This window comes from Scyliorhinus torazame, chromosome 1 (genome assembly GCF_047496885.1).
Source record: "Scyliorhinus torazame isolate Kashiwa2021f chromosome 1, sScyTor2.1, whole genome shotgun sequence".
Classification (NCBI taxonomy): Eukaryota; Metazoa; Chordata; class Chondrichthyes; order Carcharhiniformes; family Scyliorhinidae; genus Scyliorhinus; species Scyliorhinus torazame.
In genome coordinates this window covers 325,057,103-325,078,802 of record NC_092707.1, presented here as the reverse complement: position 1 = coordinate 325,078,802, position 21,700 = coordinate 325,057,103, and the positions used below count along the sequence as shown (strand labels likewise).

Sequence of the window (21,700 nt, the reverse complement as noted above, 5' to 3'; positions counted from 1 at the left end):
CGAGATGGTGACGTCCCCCTGGGCGAAGGTGGGTGTTGACCTATTTCACGCGCTCGGCAGAGATTACATTGTTATTATAGACTACTTCTCAAACTACCCGGAAGTCATGCCTCTCCATGATCTGACGTCGTCCGCAGTCATTGGGGCCTGCAAGGAAACGTTTGCTCGCCACGGCATTCCAAGGACTGTCATGTCAGACAATGGACCTTGTTTTGCCAGCCGTGAATGGTCGTCCTTTGCCGCAGCATATGGTTTCACTCATGTGACATCCAGCCCTCTGCATCCACAATCGAACGGGAAGGCTGAAAAGGGTGTCCACATCGCAAAGCGGCTCCTGTGCAAGGCGGCTGATGACGGATCGGACTTTAACCTTGCCTTGCTGGCCTATCGATCGGCCCCGTTATCCACGGGCCTCTCGCCAGCGCAGCTACTAATGGGTCGCTCCCTCAGGACGACGGTACCTTCCGTCCTGGCACCGACAACAGACCATGAGGCGGTTCTTCGGAACATGCAACTGCAGCGTGATCGCCAGAAAGGTCGGTACGACACACGAGCGACGGACCTGCCCCCCCTGTCCTCCGGAGACAAAGTACGCGTCCATCAACCGTATGGTGGCTGGTCAGCACCGGCCGAAGTCCTCCGACAAGTGGCTCCCCGCTCGTTCCTGGTTCGCATGCCGGATGGTTCCGTGCGTCGCCGCAATCGGCGCGCCCTTCGCCGACTTCCACGCTCACAGCCACACAACACGCCAGATCCTCAACAGGCTTCCGAGGATGACTTTGTGGAGCTGCCGCACATCACGCCCTTTCCATCGCCACCCATGGCCATGCCTGCACAGCAGCCGGTGGTTCTTGATCCACCCTTAAGGCGGTCAACCCGAATTCGTCGCAAACCCATTAGAATGGACTTATAATACAGTTCATATGTTTAATAAGTTGGACAATTTTACATGATAACCTGTTGTTGTTTATCGTTCCAGATGTCGTCTGACTGGACAACTGTTCAAATTTTTTTTCTTCTTCTCTCGTTCGCATTTCTGTTATGTTATGGTACAACTGGATTCATGTGACGCACTCGACATCGCCCCATGTACATAGTTCCGTCATAGACACATGCTGCACACGACACACACACACTCTTAGATGCACTCACGTCACGATCATATTTATTACCACGTAGGCACATATCTTTGTAAAAAGGGGGGATGTCATGATATTCAAACACACACATCATGATGGACACACTAACAGGCAAATCAGAGTACACAACACCACAACCAATCACAGACAAGAACACCAACCACATAAAAAGCACGAGCACGACACCTGGAGGTCAGTAGGTCTGGGGAGAAGGAAACAAGAAAGAGCTGTTGAAACACCACAAGCAGGGAGCCCCCCACGTGCAGAGTGCAAAGACCAAGTTGTAAATAGTGAGTTTAAATAAAGAAGCGTTGTACCATATGCAACTGTGTTGGCTCTTCTGTGTGTCAGAACACCCAACACCACAGAGAGGTCACCCTGTTGGGAGTTTTTTATAGGCCTCCTAATAGTTCTAGGGATGTAGAGGAAAGGATGGCGAAGATGATTCTGGATAAGAGCGAAAGTAACAGGGTAGTTATTATGGGAGACTTTAACTTACCAAATATTGACTGGAAAAGATATAGTTCGAGTACAATAGATGGGTCGTTTTTTGCACAGTGTGTGCAGGAGGGTTTCCTGAAACAATATGTTGATAGGCCAACAAGAGGCGAGGCCACGTTGGATTTGGTTTTGGGTAATGAACCAGGCCAGGAGTTGGATTTGGAGGTAGGAGAGCACTTTGGGGACTGTGACCACAATTCGGTGACGTTTACGTTAATGATGGAAAGGGATAAGTATACACCGCAGGGCAAGAGTTATAGCTGGAGGAAGGGCAATTATGATGCCATTAGACGTGACTTGGGGGGGATAAGGTGGAGAGGTAGGCTGCAAGTGTTGGGCACACTGTATAAGTGGGGCTTGTTCAAGGATCAGCTACTGCGTGTTCTTGATAAGTATGTACCGGTCAGGCAGGGAGGAAGGTGTCAAGCGAGGGAACCGTGGTTTACCAAGGAAGTGGAATCTCTTGTTAAGAGGAAGAAGGAGGCCTATGTGAAAATGAGGTGTGAAGTTTCAGTTGGGGCGATGGATAGTTACAAGGTAGCGAGGAAAGATCTAAAGAGAGAGCTAAGACGAGCAAGGAGGGGACATGAGAAGTATTTGGCAGGAAGGATCAAGGAAAACCCAAAAGCTTTCTATAGGTATGTCAGGAATAAGCGAATGACTAGGGAAAGAGTAGGACCAGTCAAGGACAGGGATGGGAAATTGTGTGTGGAGTCTGAAGAGATAGGCGAGATACTAAATGAATATTTTTCTTCAGTATTCACTCAGGAAAAAGATAATGTTGTGGAGGAGAATGCTGAGCCCCAGGCTAATAGAATAGATGGCATTGAGGTACGTAGGGAAGAGGTGTTGGCAATTCTGGACAGGCTGAAAATAGATAAGTCCCCGGGACCTGATGGGATTTATCCTAGGATTCTCTGGGAGGCCAGGGAAGAGATTGCTGGACCTTTGGCTTTGATTTTTATGTCATCATTGGCTACAGGAATAGTGCCAGAGGACTGGAGGATAGCAAATGTGGTCCCTTTGTTCAAAAAGGGGAGCAGAGACAACCCCGGCAACTATAGACCGGTGAGCCTCACGTCTGTAGTGGGTAAAGTCTTGGAGGGGATTATAAGAGACAAGATTTATAATCATCTAGATAGGAATAATATGATCAGGGATAGTCAGCATGGCTTTGTGAAGGGTAGGTCATGCCTCACAAACCTTATTGAGTTCTTTGAGAAGGTGACTGAACAGGTAGATGAGGGTAGAGCAGTTGATGTGGTGTATATGGATTTCAGCAAAGCGTTTGATAAGGTTCCCCACGGTAGGCTATTGCAGAAAATACGGAGGCTGGGGATTGAGGGTGATTTAGAGATGTGGATCAGAAATTGGCTAGCTGAAAGAAGACAGAGGGTGGTGGTTGATGGGAAATGTTCAGAATGGAGTTCAGTCACAAGTGGAGTACCACAAGGTTCTGTTCTGGGGCCGTTGCTGTTTGTCATTTTTATCAATGACCTAGAGGAAGGCGCAGAAGGGTGGGTGAGTAAATTTGCAGACGATACTAAAGTCGGTGGTGTTGTCGATAGTGTGGAAGGATGTAGCAGGTTACAGAGGGATATAGATAAGCTGCAGATCTGGGCTGAGAGGTGGCAAATGGAGTTTAATGTAGAGAAGTGTGAGGTGATTCACTTTGGAAGGAATAACAGGAATGCGGAATATTTGGCTAATGGTAAAGTTCTTGAAAGTGTGGATGAGCAGAGGGATCTAGGTGTCCATGTACATAGATTCCTGAAAGTTGCCACCCAGGTTGATAAGGTTGTGAAGAAGGCCTATGGAGTGTTGGCCTTTATTGGTAGAGGGATTGAGTTCCAGAGTCAGGAGGTCATGTTGCAGCTGTACAGAACTCTGGTTCGGCCGCATTTGGAGTATTGCGTGCAGTTCTGGTCACCGCATTATAGGAAGGACGTGGAGGCTTTGGAGCGGGTGCAGAGGAGATTTACCATGATGTTGCCTGGTATGGAGGGAAAATCTTATGAGGAAAGGCTGATGGACTTAAGGTTGTTTTCGTTGGAGAGAAGAAGGTTGAGAGGAGACTTAATAGAGGCATACAAAATGATCAGGGGGTTGGATAGGGTGGACAGTGAGAGCCTTCTCCCGCGGATGGAAATGGCTGGCACGAGGGGACATAACTTTAAACTGAGGGGTAATAGATATAGGACAGAGGTCAGAGGTAGGTTCTTTACGCAAAGAGTAGTGAGGCCGTGGGATGCCCTACCTGCTACAGTAGTGAACTCGCCAACATTGAGGGCATTTAAAAGTTCATTGGATAAACATATGGATGATAATGGCATAGTGTAGGTTAGATGGCTTTTGTTTCGGTGCAACATCGTGGGCCGAAGGGCCTGTACTGCGCTGTATTGTTCTATGTTCTATTCACAGAGGAGGAGCTGGTTACACAGATATCTTACAGTACTACCTACTGTGGGCAATCTTATGCTTTACAGAGATGCATCAATACAACATTCCTAATTTTCCACATGAGATGTTTAAAAAAAGCCAGACATTTAGGGCGCTTTCTACTGGCCACGCTTTGCCCGAAAAGCAGCGCGCCATGGCGCAATGTGGCCGGTAACTGCCGGCCAGGAGACCCCACTCCTAGAATCTACCCAGTTTGTCACGTTTCACGAGAACATTGCGGGCAGGATCACTTTTTAGCAAATCTGCATATTAGAGTGAGACAGCTCGTCTCACTCTAATATGCATTCCTGCAATCTAACCAAGGCGTTGGATCTAACTCCTTCGACTTGGAGACCTCCAGCGAGTGCCATTCATTACTGGTCTCCACAAAAGGGGACCAAATGGAACGGCACTCGTGGGGATCTCCCAAGGAATTTTAGGCTCCAAGGTGCTTGCCCTCAGGGCAGTGTGGCATCCTGGCACTGCTGGTGCCATCTGAGCACCTTGGCACTACCAGCCCTGCCAGGATGGCAGACTGACGGCGATTGGGCCGGTGGGGGGTTTACCCTGCACAGGTGAAGGGGGCGGGGGGTTGCGTCAGGGGCTCGAGAGGAAGTCGTGCCCCGATCCCTCGCTGCACTGAGGAATTCTGGCAAGTGGAGCTCCACTATGCAGAAAACGGACTAATTGCGGCCTTGGCCGCGCATTCCCTGCTGAGGCCCCCGATCTACCCGGATGGGCGTTAGATTGCATGGTGTTTTTCGAAGCTCCAAGTGCCGGGAAACACGCAGCTAAACGCGCTTGCTATGGGACATAGTTCCCATTTGGTTAAATCACACCTTGAGGCTATCAATGAAATGTATGGCTCCTGAACTAAATGAACTGTTTATAAAAATATATTTAATTGCATTTAAATTATACTTTAATTGCTACAATGTTGATATCTGTAAAAGGTTGCAGTTTTATTGAAGCTCTCTCTGAAACCCAGAGAAAGAGGTTTTCATCTTAATGTATAAAAATACTGCAAATGCTGGAAATCTGAAACAAATCAGAACTGAAACATTAAACCTATCTTCCTTTCTCCATCGATAACCTAAAACTTATTTCCAATCTTTGTTTGCCTGTTTTAATGTAGCATTTTATATGCAGTTAAAATAAAAGGTATATTTAGTAATATTTATTATCCCTAGGATCTGGGGCCAAATCCATTCTCGTCAGAGACTGCAGTTGTGTGAAAAATGTTTGGCCAGACTGAGGCAATTTCTTTAAAGAAAGATTTGCTTACTCACTTTTTTTTAACCCACCCAGATATTGCTTTTTTCAATTTGGTAGCACCATGTTAAACAAATCTCCAACTTTCTCTCGGTCTAGGCAGTGCTTGGTGCTAATCCTGCGTCCCTGAAATCTGATTAACCAACACCAACATCTCATAACTTGATGGGCACAAAAATTACCCATTTCTTCTAAGCAACCATTACTTCTAATATCCACTTACTCCATTACCGACACACAATGGCAGCATGTATATTTCCTCGAGAATTTAATGCAACAACTCATCAACTCCCAAAACCATCACCTGCACCAGCTTGAAAGTCAAGGGGCACTGGGTATACAGCAATACCACCAACTGCAAGCTCTCCTCCAAGTCACACACCATGCTAACTTGTAAATATATCACCGTTACTTCATCATCGCAAATTCTGTTTTTGCAGGGGTATCAACCGATTCAAATGTGAAGTAGCAACTCTATCACAAAACATCCCGATTAAACCCCACTCATTTGCTGCTTCAAGCCTTAGACAATACTGAAGTAACAAGATTTGATAATTGGGATACCATGCCACTGAGCCTGTCGACTTAGCTTCACATTTTAAAAATGACCGTCTTCACTTACTGTGGTGATTGTCCTTTTAAGGGCAACACAGCAGAGTAAGGGCACCTGGCCTGGGTGACCAATCGGCACTGAGAGTGGGGCATCACCCCAGTTGGAGGAGTTCTCCTAGGGCAGAGGTATTTTGGAATTAGCTGCAAGCATGCAGCTCCTGAAGATCACTTGTTAATAAATCTCTCTTGCTTCTACTAATGAAGTCTCCAAAGGTGCATTATTTCACTTACCTGCTTCATCTTCAGCAAAGGAGATGATAAATTTATGATGATGATTAATCAGGCCTGGAAATAAACAGGTTTGGTAATCACCCATACAGATATCCTGTTTTTTCCACATTCCTGCTTTCAGATCTTCCTGTAAAGCCATTAATCGACTGGATTTTAAAAAATAGAAATATTTTAGACTTAACTACTGAAGAATGAAAGCTTACATTTACATGATCTAATCATTTTGTAAAAACATTTAATTTTGTTTCTTTATCTTTTTCTATATAAATATTGTGATTACAGTTGTCACACATTAACAGTTAAAATGTTATTTCTTTAACCATGTTAAACCGAAGATTTACCAAATTAAAAAAAAATATATAGAGTGTCCAATTCATTTTTTCCAATTAAGCGGCAATTTAGCATGGCCAATCTATCTACCTTTCACATCTTTGGATCGTGGGGGCAAAACCCATGCAAACACGGGGAGAATGTGCAAACACCACACGGACAGTGACCCAGAGCCGGGATCGAACCTGGGACCTCGGCGCCGAGAGGCAGCAGTGCTATCCACTGCGCCACCGTGCTGCCCTAGATTTACCAAATTAACAAGTACTAAGCGAGCCAAAAATAATGGCTAAGATTGAAAATTAAATATATTGGCATAAAATTATGAGGTATTTTACTGTAAATGGGAGGTCTATTATGTAACTAAGTCAGCATTAACTGACTGCATTGATATTGAGCTATGCCATCAGTGATACAGAAGTACTTGAGGCTTTTACTTCAAATTCTCAAATTGGTGTAACATAAAACTGTAAAGATACAAGAGCTGGGATCTAACTAAAATGCTTTGCCATTTCCATCGATTTCCAGTGTCTAAAAGAAGAATATTGTTAAATTGCTGTCTGTCAAGTTGGAAAATCATTAATATGTATCACCCAATATCTTTTCCCTTATTCACTGTTGCGTCACTCAGTCATGTGACTGGATTTTCCACTATCCTCCCCGGAGCACATTTTCCAGGGGTGGAGGCAGCTTGCCATTGGCCACTGGGCACAGGCAGGACCTTTCAGTCCTGCTGAAGTCTCACAGCATTTTGCGTGGCTTGCCGTCCCGCCACCGGGGCGCCTTTGATGGGACCATAAGGTCCCGCTGAGAGGGACGATCATAAAATTCCACCTTATGGATTCACTTCTAGAATTCCAATTGAAATATTTGAAATGTGCAAATTTTCCAATTCTTAAGTGTCGGACAAGTAGTTATTGTCCGTATTTTAGTTGTTGGCTTCCTTCTACTTAATTCATAAGGGGTAAAATGCTTTCCAGATTTCCAAGTGCTAGAACTCCAAGACAACCCACAAATATATTCCCGAGGGAATGAGACATCACATATGAACAATATATAGCAGAAGATTGACAAAAGATTACTATTTTAAGGCTTTACCTCTTCCAGGGAGCCAGGAATTGTCCTAACAGCAACATCAGAAATAACTTTTGCAACTTCTGAATAACCCATTGATTAAAAAACCCGAAAGAATCCTTTAAAGGGGCAGGGTTTTTACATATGCACAAAGGTGACTGGAATGCAACTCACCCACTCATGAAATCTCCAAAAATATACAAGCCATTCAGATTAGGTGATTCACAGCCCCTGTACACATAACCACCAGTGACAGATTTACCAACGCTATGATCGTATGCATAAATAGGAAGGATATCATCTGTTATTTAAGGGAAAAATGTATCATTTTACATGAATTCAATACACATCTACCACACAACATACCAGGTGACAGTTTTGTACGCTGATAGTCAGCATTCCTATCCTTTTGGGTTAGATGTATGTCAACTCAGAGACAGTGTGTCTCTGAGTGTGTATTAGTGTCTGTGTGAGTGTGTGTATTAGCGTCTGTGTGTGTCTCTGAGTGTGTATTAGTCTGTGTGTGTGAGTGTGTGTATTAGTGTCTCTGTGTGTGTGTGAGTGTGTGTACTAGTGTCTGTGTGTGTGTGTATTAGTGTCTCTATGTGTATTAGTGAGAGTGTGTATTAGCGTGTATGTGTGTGTCTCTGAGTGTGTATTAGACTGTGTGTGTGTGAGTGTGTGTATTCGTGTCTCTGTGTGTGTGTACTAGTGTCTGTGTGTGTGTGAGTATATGTATTAGTGTCTGTGTGTGTCTGTGAGTGTGTGTATTAGTGTCTCTGTGTGTATTAGTGAGAGTGTGTATTAGCGTCTGTGTGTGTCTCTGAGTGTGTATTAGTGTCTCTGTGTGATGAGTGTGTGTATTAGTTTCTGTGTGTGTGTAAGTGTGTGTATTAGTGTCTCTCTGTGTGAGAGTGTGTGTATTAGTGTCTGTGTGTGTGTATTTGTGTCTCTGTGTGTTCGTGGGCGAGTGTATGTATTAGTGTGTGTGTGTGTGTGTGTGTGTCTGAGTGTCAATGATAGAGCACTTTCAACCTCTTCGTTCAGGAGGATGTGGATTTACGTCCCATGCCAAGGATTTTAACATAAAATCTAGGCTGCCACAAAGAACAAAGAACAAAAAACAAAGAAAAGTACAGCACAGGAACAGGCTCTTCGGCCCTCCAAGCCTGTGCCGACCATGCTGCCCGTCTAAACTAAAACCTTCTACACTTCCAGGGTCCATATTCCTCTATTCACATCCTATTCATGTATTTGTCAAGGTGCCCCTTAAACGTCACTATCGCCCCTGCTTCCACCACCTCCTCCGGCAGCACCCACTACCCTCTGTGTAAAAAAACTTGCCTCGTACATATACTCTAAATCTTGCCCCTCGCACCTTAAACCTATGCCCCCTAGTAATTGATCCCTCTACCCTGGGAAAACGTCTCTGTCTCTCCACCCTGTCTATGCCCCTCATAATTTTGTAGACCTCTATCAGGTCGCCCCTCAACCTCCGTCGTTCCAGTGAGAACAAACCGAGTTTATTCAATCCCTCCTCATAGCTAATACCCTCCATACCAGGCAACATCCTGGTAAATATCTTCTTCACCCTCTCTAAAGCCTCCCCATCCTTCTGGTAGTGTGGCGACCAGAATTGAACACTATACTCCAAGTGTGGCCTAACTAAGGTTCTATACAGCTGCAACATGACTTGCCAATTTTTATACTCAATGCCCCGGCCAATGAAGGCAAGTATGCTGTATGCCTTCTTGACTACCTTCTCCACCTGTGTTGCCACTTTCATTGACCTGTGGACCTGTACACCTAGATCTCTCTGACTGTCAATACTCTTGAGGGTTCTACCATTCACTGTATATTCCCTACCTGCATTAGACCTTCCAAAATGCATTACCTCACATTTGTCCAGATTAAACTCCATCTGCCATCTCTCTGCCCAGGTCTCCAAACGATCTAAATCCTACTGTATCCTCTGACAGTCCTCATCGCTGTCCGCAATTCCACCAACCTTTGTGTCGTCCGCAAACTTACTAATCAGACCAGTTACATTTTCCTCCAAATCATTTATATATACTACGAACAGCAAAGGTCCCAGCACTGATCCCTGCGAAACGCCACAGCCTTCTATAACCTAGCCAGTTCTGTATCCATCTTGCCAGCTCACCTCTGATCCCATGTGACTTCACCTTTTGTACCAGTCTGCCATGAGGGACCTTGTCAAAGGGCTTACTGAAGTCCATATAGACAACATCCACTGCCCTACCTGCATCAATCATCTTTGTGACCTCCTCGAAAAACTATATCAAGTGAGAGAGACACAACCACCCCTTCACAAAACCGTGCTGCCTCTCGCTGCTACATCTATTTGCTTCCAAATGGGAGTAGTTCCTGTCTCGAAGAATTATCTCCCGTAATTTCCTTACTACTGAGGTAAGGCTCACCGGCTTGTAGTTCCCTGAGTTATCCTTGCGACCCTTCTTAAACAAAGGAACAATATTGGCTATTCTCCAGTCCTCCGAGACATCACCTGAAGACAGTGAGGATCAAAAGATTTCTGTCAAGGCCTCAGCAATTTCCTCTCTTGCCTCCTTCAGTATTCTGGGGTAGATCCCATCAGGCCCTGGGGACTTATCTACCTTAATATTTTTCAAGACGCCCAACACCTTTTCTTTTTGGATCTCAATATGATCCAGGCTATCTACACACCCTTCTCCAGACTCAACATCCACCAATTCCTTCTCTTTGTTGAATACTGATGCAAAGTATTCATTTAGTACCTCGCCCACTTTCTCTCGCTCCACACATAGATTCCCTCCCCTGTCCTTCAGTGGGCCAACCCTTTCCCTGGCTACCTCTTGCTTTTTATGTACATGTAAAAAGCCTTGGGATTTTCCTCAACCCTATTTGCCAATGACTTTTCATGACCCCTTTTCCCCCTCCTGACTCCTTGCTTACGTTCCTTCCTACTTTCTTTATATTCCACACAGGCTTCGTCTGTCCCAGTCTTCTAGCCCTGACAAATGCCTCTTTTTTTTCCTTTTGACAAGGCCTACAATATCTCTCGTTATCCAAGGTTCCTGAAATTTGCAGTATTTATCCTTCTTCCTCACAGGAACATGCCGGTCCTGAATTCCTTTCAACTGATATTTGAAAGCCTCCCACATGTCAGATGTTGATTTACCCTCAAACATCGCCCCCAATTTAGGTTCTTCAGTTCCCACCTAATATTGTTATAATTAGCCTTCCCCCAATTTAGCACATTCACCCTAGGACCACACTAGAGCAACATTAAGGACATGCTGCATTGTTAGAGGTGCCGTTGTCTGAATGGAATGTTAAAGCAAGTCTGTCCTCTCAGGGGGATGTAAAAGATCACATGGCACTGTTTTGAAGAAGCACAGAGAGCTCTCCCCAGTGTCCTGGGTGATGTTTATCTCTCAACTAACATCATAAAAACTGTGATGCAACCTTGCCATGTTTAATCTGTCTGCTGTGGTTCCTATTTTACAACAGGCACTACTGCTCAAACCAAACAGATCATTTGAAAGGCGGTGCTATTGCTTTCAGTTCCGAAATAGCTTTGCTTATTGTTTGTTGTTCCAAAACTTGACACAGAAAGATAAGCTGTGTTTTTTCTAGTTACAGATTATCTTATTTTGCATATATTTTCAAGAGTTCTTCATGGAGGATAAATGCCAACTTTGTTTGGGGCAATTGACATGTTTCTATGTTGTAACTTCTATAAATATCCTTCCTTGTATTTATATGCAACAGAAACTGCTGAAGTACAACTTCTATAAATCTTTTATTCTCCTCTGAGATATTTCTTCAGCATGTTTGTTTGTTGTCTTTTGTGAGAGTTTGTTTTCTTCAACACAGGTGACCGCTGCTTTTTTAATATATGATGAATGGTCTCAGATGTCGATGCATTAAATGGATTTCTTTAGAAATTCCTGACCTTTTGTGGGTTTCTAAAAATAGGAACTAAGGCTGTAATGATTTTTTTTTAACTAAGGGGCAATTTAGCGTGGCCAATCCACCTACCCTGCACATCTTTGGGTTGTGGGGGCGAAACCCACGCAAACACGGGAAGAATGTGCAAACTCCACACGGACAGTGACGCATAGCCGGGATCGAACCTGGGGCCTCGGCGTCATGAGACTGCAGTGCTAGCCACTGTGCTGCCCTTGGCTGCAATGATGCTTTAGATAGAATTGTGTGGAACATACAGCACAGAAACAGGCCATTTTACCCAACAGGTCTGTGCATGTGGTCATAGTCCACAAAAACCTCCTTTCACCTCTTTACCTCAAATTATTGTATCATATTCCACATTTTAACTACTTTTTAAATTATATATTTTTAAATTACAGAGATTTAAGGTGCAATTCAGTGGATTTAAGTCCGCTATCCAATGGCACTTTGCCATTTTCTTTGGCCTCGGGGGTTTCTCCCCATCGAGGTCACACTTAGAGGCATTTCCTGCTGGCGAGCTTCAGGCACCATTTGTCCATCAGCCCCAATCTTTCCATCACTCCCACTTTCAGGCCCCCGTAAGGCTCATTTTAATATTTAGATCTGGATCTCGTCCTCACTGCTGGGTGTAGCAAGTCGGGTGACTTGCCCGGTGTGGAGACCAATTTGTGGTTCGTGCGCGATTCACCCATTGCGCCTGGATTCGTGTCGGGTTGCTGGTTCATGGCCTTAGGCTCAAAATTGCTATAAGCTGCGGCATGCCAATAAATGCACCAGACACGGGGTCAAAAGCATAATAACCTGGAGTTGTTAGTTATTAGGGTCATACTCCTATTGATATAATTACCATGCCTGAAGAACTCATGTACCAGCAATTTCTAAATCATCACTGCTCCTAATTTTTTATTTGAGCTGCAAAACCAGGATAGAATTTTGGGCCTACTTGTAGATTAGGTGGTGACAAACCTAGGTGCCACAATGCTCTGAGTCTAATTCACAACCACTTTTGAGCTATCGGTTCTTTTTCAAGTTGTGTCAGGTTTTGTCAGTTGCATCAGCTAGTATGTTGCTACTACACATCAGAAAACTGCTAAATTTTGGAAGTTTACCAAGCAATAAATGTAGTCTTCAAAGTCCATTAAAAAAAAGATTTCTGATTGGATGCCATGTGCCCCTTTAGGATCACAGGGAATTTGGTCAAAGACGTAGTTTTAAAGGGGTGAATCTTACACTCCCCACTGCTCCCACCAGCATATTGTAAGGCAAGGGCCACATAAAATGAAGTGGATGGCCAGCGAACAGCCTACTTGCACTCCCCTGCTCTTTCCCTCAAATTGGGGGGAAAAATAAGGGGGAAGACAGGCCCCACCCCGTCCATTAATGACCATTAATTGTCAATAAATGGCCTCAATTCACCTCCGCAGCAATTTTACGGTCTGCAGAGGATGGCAGGGGAATGGTGATGCGGCCTATGCATCCATTGCGTGGCCTGCTGGCAGGCAGGAAGGGAAGAAATATCTCCTCTGGGAGAGGCCCATGAGCTCATCAAACGCATACCCTAAGATTATACCCCTGCTTTATCCTTCTCCCCGATCGATAAAACCTGACTCCCCCTCACATCCCTTCGCCGGGTCTGCCAGACAGGCCCAACCAGAATCCCTGGATTTACCTAAGCTCCAGGATCCATGGTATGCTGTGGGTGGGCTAAATTGTCTTACAGTGTGTCCTCTGCCCCACACTGGGGAGGAAGTTCCAGCGTCGGCAGCTGCTGGTCAATCTGATTGGTCAGCAGCTCCAGCAGGCCTGGCAGCACCAAGAGCTCAGTAGAGAGCATTACCACGACAACAAGCAGTCACAAGAAGAAGATCCAATGATTGAGGTACAACCTGGGTATTGGGCAAGTTCGGTTTGGCCAGCTTAAGAATGGAGCAGATGAGTCGGTTTTGGACAGCAGGTAGGTAGGATCTACTTTTGAGGATGGTGCCTCAACATGCAAAGGGCATCTCCCAAAGTTAATACCTCCTCTACCTCCCTGCCCTTTTAAACATATTTTTCTTAGAAATGGCCTATCCACTCCTGCCCATCTATCCGTGCCAGCCACATTAAGGCATGGGCAGTGTAATATCAGGGTGACAAAGAGTCATTGGACTCAAAACATTAGCTCTTTTCTCTCCTTACAGATGCTGCCAGACTTGCTGAGATTTTCCAGCATTTTCTCTTTCTTTAATATCAGGGTGAATTGGTTTGTTGACAAACTCAATTTACCCTTAATTATTTTTAAACATGCTGGTTGGGCTGCTGTTTTTCATTTTATGGGGTGAGATATTCTCCCACTGAAAACACACCCACATAAAATCCAGCCCCTGTTGCTTATCCCAGGGCCTCAAAGGTGTAAGACACACAATTTAGGTCTGAAACTATGTAAATACTGTGGCCGACATTTCAGGTCCCACCCAAAGAGCAAAGTTTACCAAAAAAAACTGAAAACTTCATTTGTTAATCATACTCAGTTGTTCCTCCTGGGAAGAAGCTTGAAAGATTCTAATAAGCAAAAATAACTCAATTAAATTTTTTCATGGCATGTCACAATAGCATAACCAAAACCAAATAGATCCACAGGAGTTCAGATTAGGTTTTGGAAGTGCTTGTGAGAATGGAAACTCCAAACCCAAAGCAAATTCCTTTAGCATTTAAAAGTTGGAGAGTCAACCAAAAAGATACATTGCTGCCCATGAAAATGAGCCTGCAAGCCTTTTCTTGTTCGTGTACAAAATGTCATCACATCAGTTCCAAGAAATATCATTCTAATAAACTTGAGATACATCAAGAGTCTTGCAGCTCTCTTCACTCTCTACATGAAAGAGGTTTGACAAATAGATTTTCCACAAAGAAATGTAACCGCGTGATAGTTTCCAACAACAAACATCACATCAACAACATTTATTCAGATGTTGCAAAAACTGCACAATAAATGGATATCAAAAATACCTAATGATGAATTTTGGCACAATTTTGTGTCATAGCATTCAAAGCCTTCCTTAGCTCTCCAGCCATAATTGCCTCCTTTTACAATTATGTCAACTTCTTCATACTTGTTCTGGCCCACATCACCACAGAATAGTCTTCCCTTGCCTTCCTTTGTTATTGGATCACCCCTGTCCACTGAACAACGCCACATATTTCTCACACCGTATGCATAGACCTCTGGTCGAGCAATTTGATCATGAACGAAAGGGTTGTCCAGTGGGATTTGATATGGCCTGTCGTAGGAACTTCCATCAACATCAATTCGTAAAACTTTGCCTAATAAAACACTCCTGCAATTAGAAAAAAAAGATTTGGTGAATTGCTGCAGCAACAGGGGGATTTCCTTTTGCAACTTTAAAATATTCGAATGCTCGTGTAGAAAAGACATATTTATTTCGAATTATTTAGATTTCCAGAAGACCTTTGACAAGGTGCTGCATAGGAGACTGTTAAATAAGCTAAGAGCCCATGGTGTTTAGGGTAAGATCCTGGCATGGATAGAGGATTGGCTGACTGGCAGAAGGCAGAGAGTGGGGATAAAGGGGCCTTTATCAGGATGGCAGCCGGTGGCTAGTGGTGTGCCTTAGGGGTCGGTGCTGGGACCACAACTTTTCACAATATATATATTTTTTTAAAATAAAATTAGAGTAGTCAATTATTTTTCTTTTCCAATTCAGGAGCAATTTAGCATGGCCAATCCATGCAACCAGCACATCTTTGGGTTGTGGGGGTGAAACCCTCGCTGACATGGGGAGAATGTGGAAACTCCACATGAACAGTGACCCAGGGACGGGGTTCGAACCCGGATTCTCAGCGCCGCAATCTCAGTGCTAATCACTGCACCACATGCCGGAGCGTCTAATTGCAGGAGTGTTTTATTAATGATCTGGAAGAAGGAACTGCAGGCACTATTGCTAAGTTTGCAGATGATACAAAGATCTGTAGAGGGACAGGTTATATTGAGGAAGCAGGGGGGCTGCAGAAGGACTTCGACAGGCTAGGAGAACAACGAACAAAGAACAATGCAGCACAGGAACAGGCCCTTCTGCCCTCCAAGCCTGCACCGACCATGGTACCTGTCTAAACTAAAACTGTATGCATTTACGGAGTCCGTATCCTTCCATTCCCACCGCATTCATATATTTGTCTAGATGCCCCTTAAATGACACTATCGTACCTGCTCCCACCACCTCCACAGGCAGCGTGTTCCATATATTTACCACCCTCTGTGTAAAAAAACCTGCCTCACACATCAGTTCTAAACTTTTCCCCACACACTTTAAATCGATGTCCCCTAGTACTTGACTCTCCTACCCTAGGAAACAGCATCTGACTGTCCACTCTGTCCATGCCACTCAAAGAACAACAAAGAACAAAGAAATGTACAGCACAGGAACAGGCCCTTCGGCCCTCCAAGCCCGTGCCGACCATACTGCCCGACTAAACTACAATCTTCTACACTTCCTGGGTCCGTATCCTTCTATTCCCATCCTATTCATATATTTGTCAAGATGCCCCTTAAATGTCCCTATCGTCCCTGCTTCCACTACCTCCTCCGGTAGTGAGTTCCAGGCACCCACTACCCTCTGCGTAAAAAACTTGCCTCGTACATCTACTCTAAACCTTGCCCCTCTCACCTTAAACCTATGCCCCCTAGTAATTGACCCCTCTACCCTGGGGAAAAGCCTCTGACTATCCACTCTGTCTATGCCCCTCATAATTTTGTATACCTCTATCAGGTCGCCCCTCAACCTCCTTCGTTCCAGTGAGAACAAACCGAGTTTATTCAATCGCTCCTCATAGCTTATGCCCTCCATACCAGGCAACATTCTGGTAAATCTCTTCTGCACCCTCTCTAAAGCCTCCACATCCTTCTGGTAGTGTGGCGACCAGAATTGAACACTATACTCCAAGTGTGGCCTAACTAAGGTTCTATACAGCTGCAACATGACTTGCCAATTCTTATACTCAATGCCCCGGCCAATGAAGGCAAGCATGCCGTATGCCTTCTTGACTACCTTCTCCACCTGTGTTGCCCCTTTCAATGACCTGTGGACCTGTACTCCTAGATCTCTTTGACTTTCAATACTCTTGAGGGTTCTACCATTCACTGTATATTCCCTACCTGCATTAGCCCTTCCAAAATGCATTACCTCACATTTGTCCGGATTAAACTCCATCTGCCATCTCTCCGCCCAAGTCTCCAGACAATCTAAATCCTGCTGTATCCTCAGACAGTCCTCATCGCTAACCGCAATTCCACCAACCTTTGTGTCGTCTGCAAACTTACTAATCAGACCAGTTACATTTTCCTCCAAATCATTTATATATACTACAAAGAGCAAAGGTCCCAGCACTGATCCCTGTGGAACACCACTGGTCACAGCCCTCCAATTAGAACATAGAACATAGAACATAGAACAATACAGCGCAGTACAGGCCCTTCGGCCCACGATGTTGCACCGAAACAAAAGCCATCTAACCTACACTATGCCATTATCATCCATATGTTTATCCAATAAACTTTTAAATGCCCTCAATGTTGGCGAGTTCACTACTGTAGCAGGTAGGGCATTCCACGGCCTCACTACTCTTTGCGTAAAGAACCTACCTCTGACCTCTGTCCTATATCTATTACCCCTCAGTTTAAAGTTATGTCCCCTCGTGCCAGCCATATCCATCCGCGGGAGAAGGCTCTCACTGTCCACCCTATCCAACCCCCTGATCATTTTGTATGCCTCTATTAAGTCTCCTCTTAGCCTTCTTCTCTCCAACGAAAACAACCTCAAGTCCGTCAGCCTTTCCTCATAAGATTTTCCCTCCATACCAGGCAACATCCTGGTAAATCTCCTCTGCACCCGCTCCAAAGCCTCCACGTCCTTCCTATAATGCGGTGACCAGAACTGTACGCAATACTCCAAATGCGGCCGGACCAGAGTTCTGTACAGCTGCAACATGACCTCTCGACTCCGGAACTCAATCCCTCTACCAATAAAGGCCAACACTCCATAGGCCTTCTTCACAACCCTATCAACCTGGGTGGCAACTTTCAGGGATCTATGTACATGGACACCTAGATCCCTCTGCTCAGCCACACTTTCAAGAACTTTACCATTAGCCAAATATTCCGCATTCCTGTTATTCCTTCCAAAGTGAATCACCTCACACTTCTCTACATTAAACTCCATTTGCCACCTCTCAGCCCAGCTCTGCAGCTTATCTATATCCCTCTGTAACCTGCTACATCCTTCCACACTATCGACAACACCACCGACTTTAGTATCATCTGCAAATTTACTCACCCACCCTTCTGTGCCTTCCTCTAGGTCATTGATAAAAATGACAAACAGCAACGGCCCCAGAACAGATCCTTGTGGTACTCCACTTGTGACTGTACTCCATTCTGAACATTTCCCATCAACCACCACCCTCTGTCTTCTTTCAGCTAGCCAATTTCTGATCCACATCTCTAAATCACCAATTAGAAAAGCATCCTTCCATTGCTACCCTCTGCCTTCTATGGCCTAGCCAGTTCTGTATCCACCTTGCCAGTTCACCCCTGATCCCGTGTGACTTCACCTTTTGTACTAGTCTACCATGAGGGACCTTGTCAAAGGCCTTACTGAAGTCCATATAGACAACATCTACTGCCCTACCTGCATCAATCATCTTAGTGACCTCCTCGAAAAACTCTATCAAGTTAGTGAGACACGACCTCCCCTTCACAAAACCGTGCTGCCTCTCACTAATACGTCCATTTGCTTCCAAATGGGAGTAGATCCTGTCTCGAAGAATTCTCTCCAGTAATTTCCCTACCACTGAAGTAAGGCTCACCAGCCTGTAGTTCCCGGGATTATCCTTGCTACCCTTCTTAAACAGAGGAACAACATTGGCTATTCTCCAGTCCTCCGGGACATCCCCTGAAGACAGCGAGGATCCAAAGATTTCTGTCAAGGCCTCAGCAATTTCCTCTCCAGCCTCCTTCAGTATTCTGGGGTAGATCCCATCAGGCCCTGGGGACTTATCTACCTTAATATTTTTTAAGACACCCAACACCTCGTCTTTTTGGATGACAATGTGACCCAGGCTATCTACACCCCCTTCTCCAGACTCAACATCTATCAATTCCTTCTCTTTGGTGAATACTGATGCAAAGTATTCATTTAGTACCTCGCCCATTTCCTCTGGCTCCACACATAGATTCCCTTGCCTATCCTTCAGTGGGCCAACCCTTTCCCTGGCTACCCTCTTGCTTTTTATGTACGTGTAAAAAGCCTTGGGATTTTCCTTAACCCTATTTGCCAATGACTTTTCATGACCCCTTCTAGCCCTCCTGACTCCTTGCTTAAGTTCCTTCCTACTTTCCTTATATGCCACACAGGCTTCGTCTGTTCCCAGCCTTTTAGCCCTGACAAATGCCTCCTTTTTCTTTTTGACGAGGCCTACAATATCACTCGTCATCCAAGGTTCCCGAAAATTGCCGTATTTATCTTTCTTCCTCACAGGAACATGCCTGTCCTGTATTCCTTTCAACTGACACTTGAAAGCCTCCCACATGTCAGATGTTGATTTGCCCTCAAACATCCGCCCCCAATCTATGTTCTTCAGTTCCCGCCTAATATTGTTATAATTAGCCTTCCCCCAATTTAGCACATTCATCCTCGGACCACTCTTATCCTTGTCCACCAGTACTTTAAAACTTACTGAATTGTGGTCACTGTTACCGAAATGCTCCCCTACTGAAACATCTACCACCTGGCTGGGCTCATTCCCCAATACCAGGTCCAGTACTGCCCCTTCCCTAGTTGGACTGTTTACATATTGTTTTAAGAAGCCCTCCTGGATGCTCCTTACAAACTCCGCCCCGTCTAAGCCCCTGGCACTAAGTGAGTCCCAGTCAATATTGGGGAAGTTGAAGTCTCCCATCACCACAACCCTGTTGTTTTTACTCTTTTCCAAAATCTGTCTACCTATCTGCTCCTCTATCTCCCGCTGGCTGTTGGGAGGCCTGTAGTATACCCCCAACATTGTGACTGCACCCTTCTTATTCCTGATCTCTACCCATATAGCCTCACTGCCCTCTGAGGTGTCCTCTCGCAGTATAGCTGTGATATTCTCCCGAACAAGTAGCGCAACTCCGCCTCCCCTTTTACATCCCCCTCTATCCCGCCTGAAACATCTAAATCCTGGAACGTTTAGCTGCCAATCCTGCCCTTCCCTCAACCAGGTCTCTGTAATGGCAATAACATCATAGTTCCAAGTAGTAATCCAAGCTCTAAGTTCATCTGCCTTACCCGTAATGCTCCTTGCATTAAAACATATGCACTTCAGGCCACCAGACCCGCTGTGTTCAGCAACTTTTCCCCGTCTGCTCTGCCTCAGAGCCACACTGTCCCTATTCCCTAGTTCTCCCTCAATGCTCTCACCTTCTGACCTATTGCTCCCGTACCCACCCCCCCTGCCATACTAGTTTAAACCCTCCCGTGGTTAAACCACTCATAATCTTGTCGACCTCTATTAGGTCACCACTCAACCTCCGTCGTTCCAGTGAGAACAGACCAGTTTTATCTAATCTCTCCTCATAGCTAATGCCCTCCATACGAGGCAACACCCTAGTAAACCGCTTCTGTGCCCTCTCCAAAGCATCCACATCCTTCTGGTAGTGTGGCGACCAGAATTGTACACAATATTCCAAATGAGGCCTAACTAAGGTCCTGTACAACTGCACCATGACTTGCCAATTTTTATATTCAATGCCCCGACCAGGCAAAGAAGTGGCAGATGGAATACAGTGTCGAAAAGTATGAGGTTATGCACTTTGGAAGGAGGAATGGAGGCATAGACTATTTTCTAAATGGGGAAATGCTTAGGAAATCAGAAGCACGAAGGGACTTGGGAGTCCTTGTTCACGATTCTCTTAAGGTTAACGAGCAGGTTCAATCGGCAGTTAAGAAGGCAAAAGCAATGTTAGCATTCATGTCGAGAGGGCTACAATACAAGAGCAGGGATGTACTTCTGAGGCTGTATAAGGCTCTGGTCAGACCCCATTTGGAGTATTGTGAGCAATTATGGGCCCTGTATCTAAGGAAGGGTGTGCTGGCCTTGGAAAGTTCCAGAGGAGGTTCACAAGAAGGATCCCTGGAATCAAGAGCTTGCCAGGCAGCACGGTAGCACAAGGGCAGCACGATAGCACAAGTGGATAGCACAGTTGCTTCACAGCGCCAGGGTCCTAGTTTCGATTCCCTGCTGGGTCACTGTCTGTGCGGAGTCTGCACGTTCTCCCCGTGTCTGCGTGGGTTTCCTCCGGGTGCTCCGGTTTCTTCCCACAGTCCAAAGAAGTGCAGGTTAGGTGGACTGGCCATGATAAATTGCCCTTAGTTAACAAAAAGGTTAGGAGGGGTTATTGGGCTACGGGGATAGGGTGGAAGTGAGGGCTTAATTGGGTCGGTGCAGACTCGATGGGCCGAATGGCCTCCTTCTGCACTGTATGTTCTATGTTCGTATGAGGAACGGTTGAGGACTCTGCGTCTGTGCTCGTTGGAGTTTAGAAGGATGAGGGGGGACCTTATTGAAAGTTACAGAATACTGAGAGGCCTGGATAGAGTGGATGTGGAGAGGATGTTTCCATTTGTAGGAAAAACTCGAACCAGAGGACACCATCTCAGACTAAAGGGACGATCCTTTAAAACAGAGATGAGGAGGAATTTCTTCAGCCAGAGGGTGGTGAATCTGTGGAACTCTTTGGCGCAGGAGGCCGTGGAGGCCAAATCACTGAGTATCTTTAAGACAGAGCTGGATGGGTTCTTGATTAATAAGCACACCAGGGATTATGGGGAGAAGGCAGGAGAATGGGGATGAGAAAAATATCATCCATGATTGAATGGCGGAGCAGACTCGATGGGCCGAGTGGTCTAATTCTGCTCCTATGTCATATGGTCTTATATTGCAATAAGTGTCAACTTGCCACTGGGTGTTGTGATGAATTTCAGATGTAAATTGTATTATATGTATTTGGTGCAGTAAAGGGTTAAGAGCCTGGGTTGGTGTGTGTATGCATCTGCTGGTTTAAAAGACAATCAGGCTTTTTGGCTGCAGAGGTGCAA

General features: G+C 45.2%; 1 protein-coding gene across 3 annotated transcripts in view; it reads right to left on the bottom strand.

Annotated features, from left to right (window-relative positions):
* The window catches only part of hhipl2 (HHIP-like 2), a 98,837-nt gene that overhangs the window by 36,122 nt on the left and 41,015 nt on the right, over positions 1-21,700 (bottom strand). For 2 of the 3 annotated variants that reach the window (XM_072508284.1, XM_072508293.1), the window contains exons 4-6: positions 14,559-14,887; positions 7,770-7,896; positions 6,195-6,340 (exon numbers count right to left, since the gene is read on the bottom strand). In XM_072508284.1, coding sequence (XP_072364385.1) covers positions 6,195-6,340; positions 7,770-7,896; positions 14,559-14,887 — 602 coding nt within the window. The remainder of the gene's footprint in view (positions 1-6,194; positions 6,341-7,769; positions 7,897-14,558; positions 14,888-21,700) is intronic. The other variant, XM_072508304.1, reaches the window with a different exon arrangement.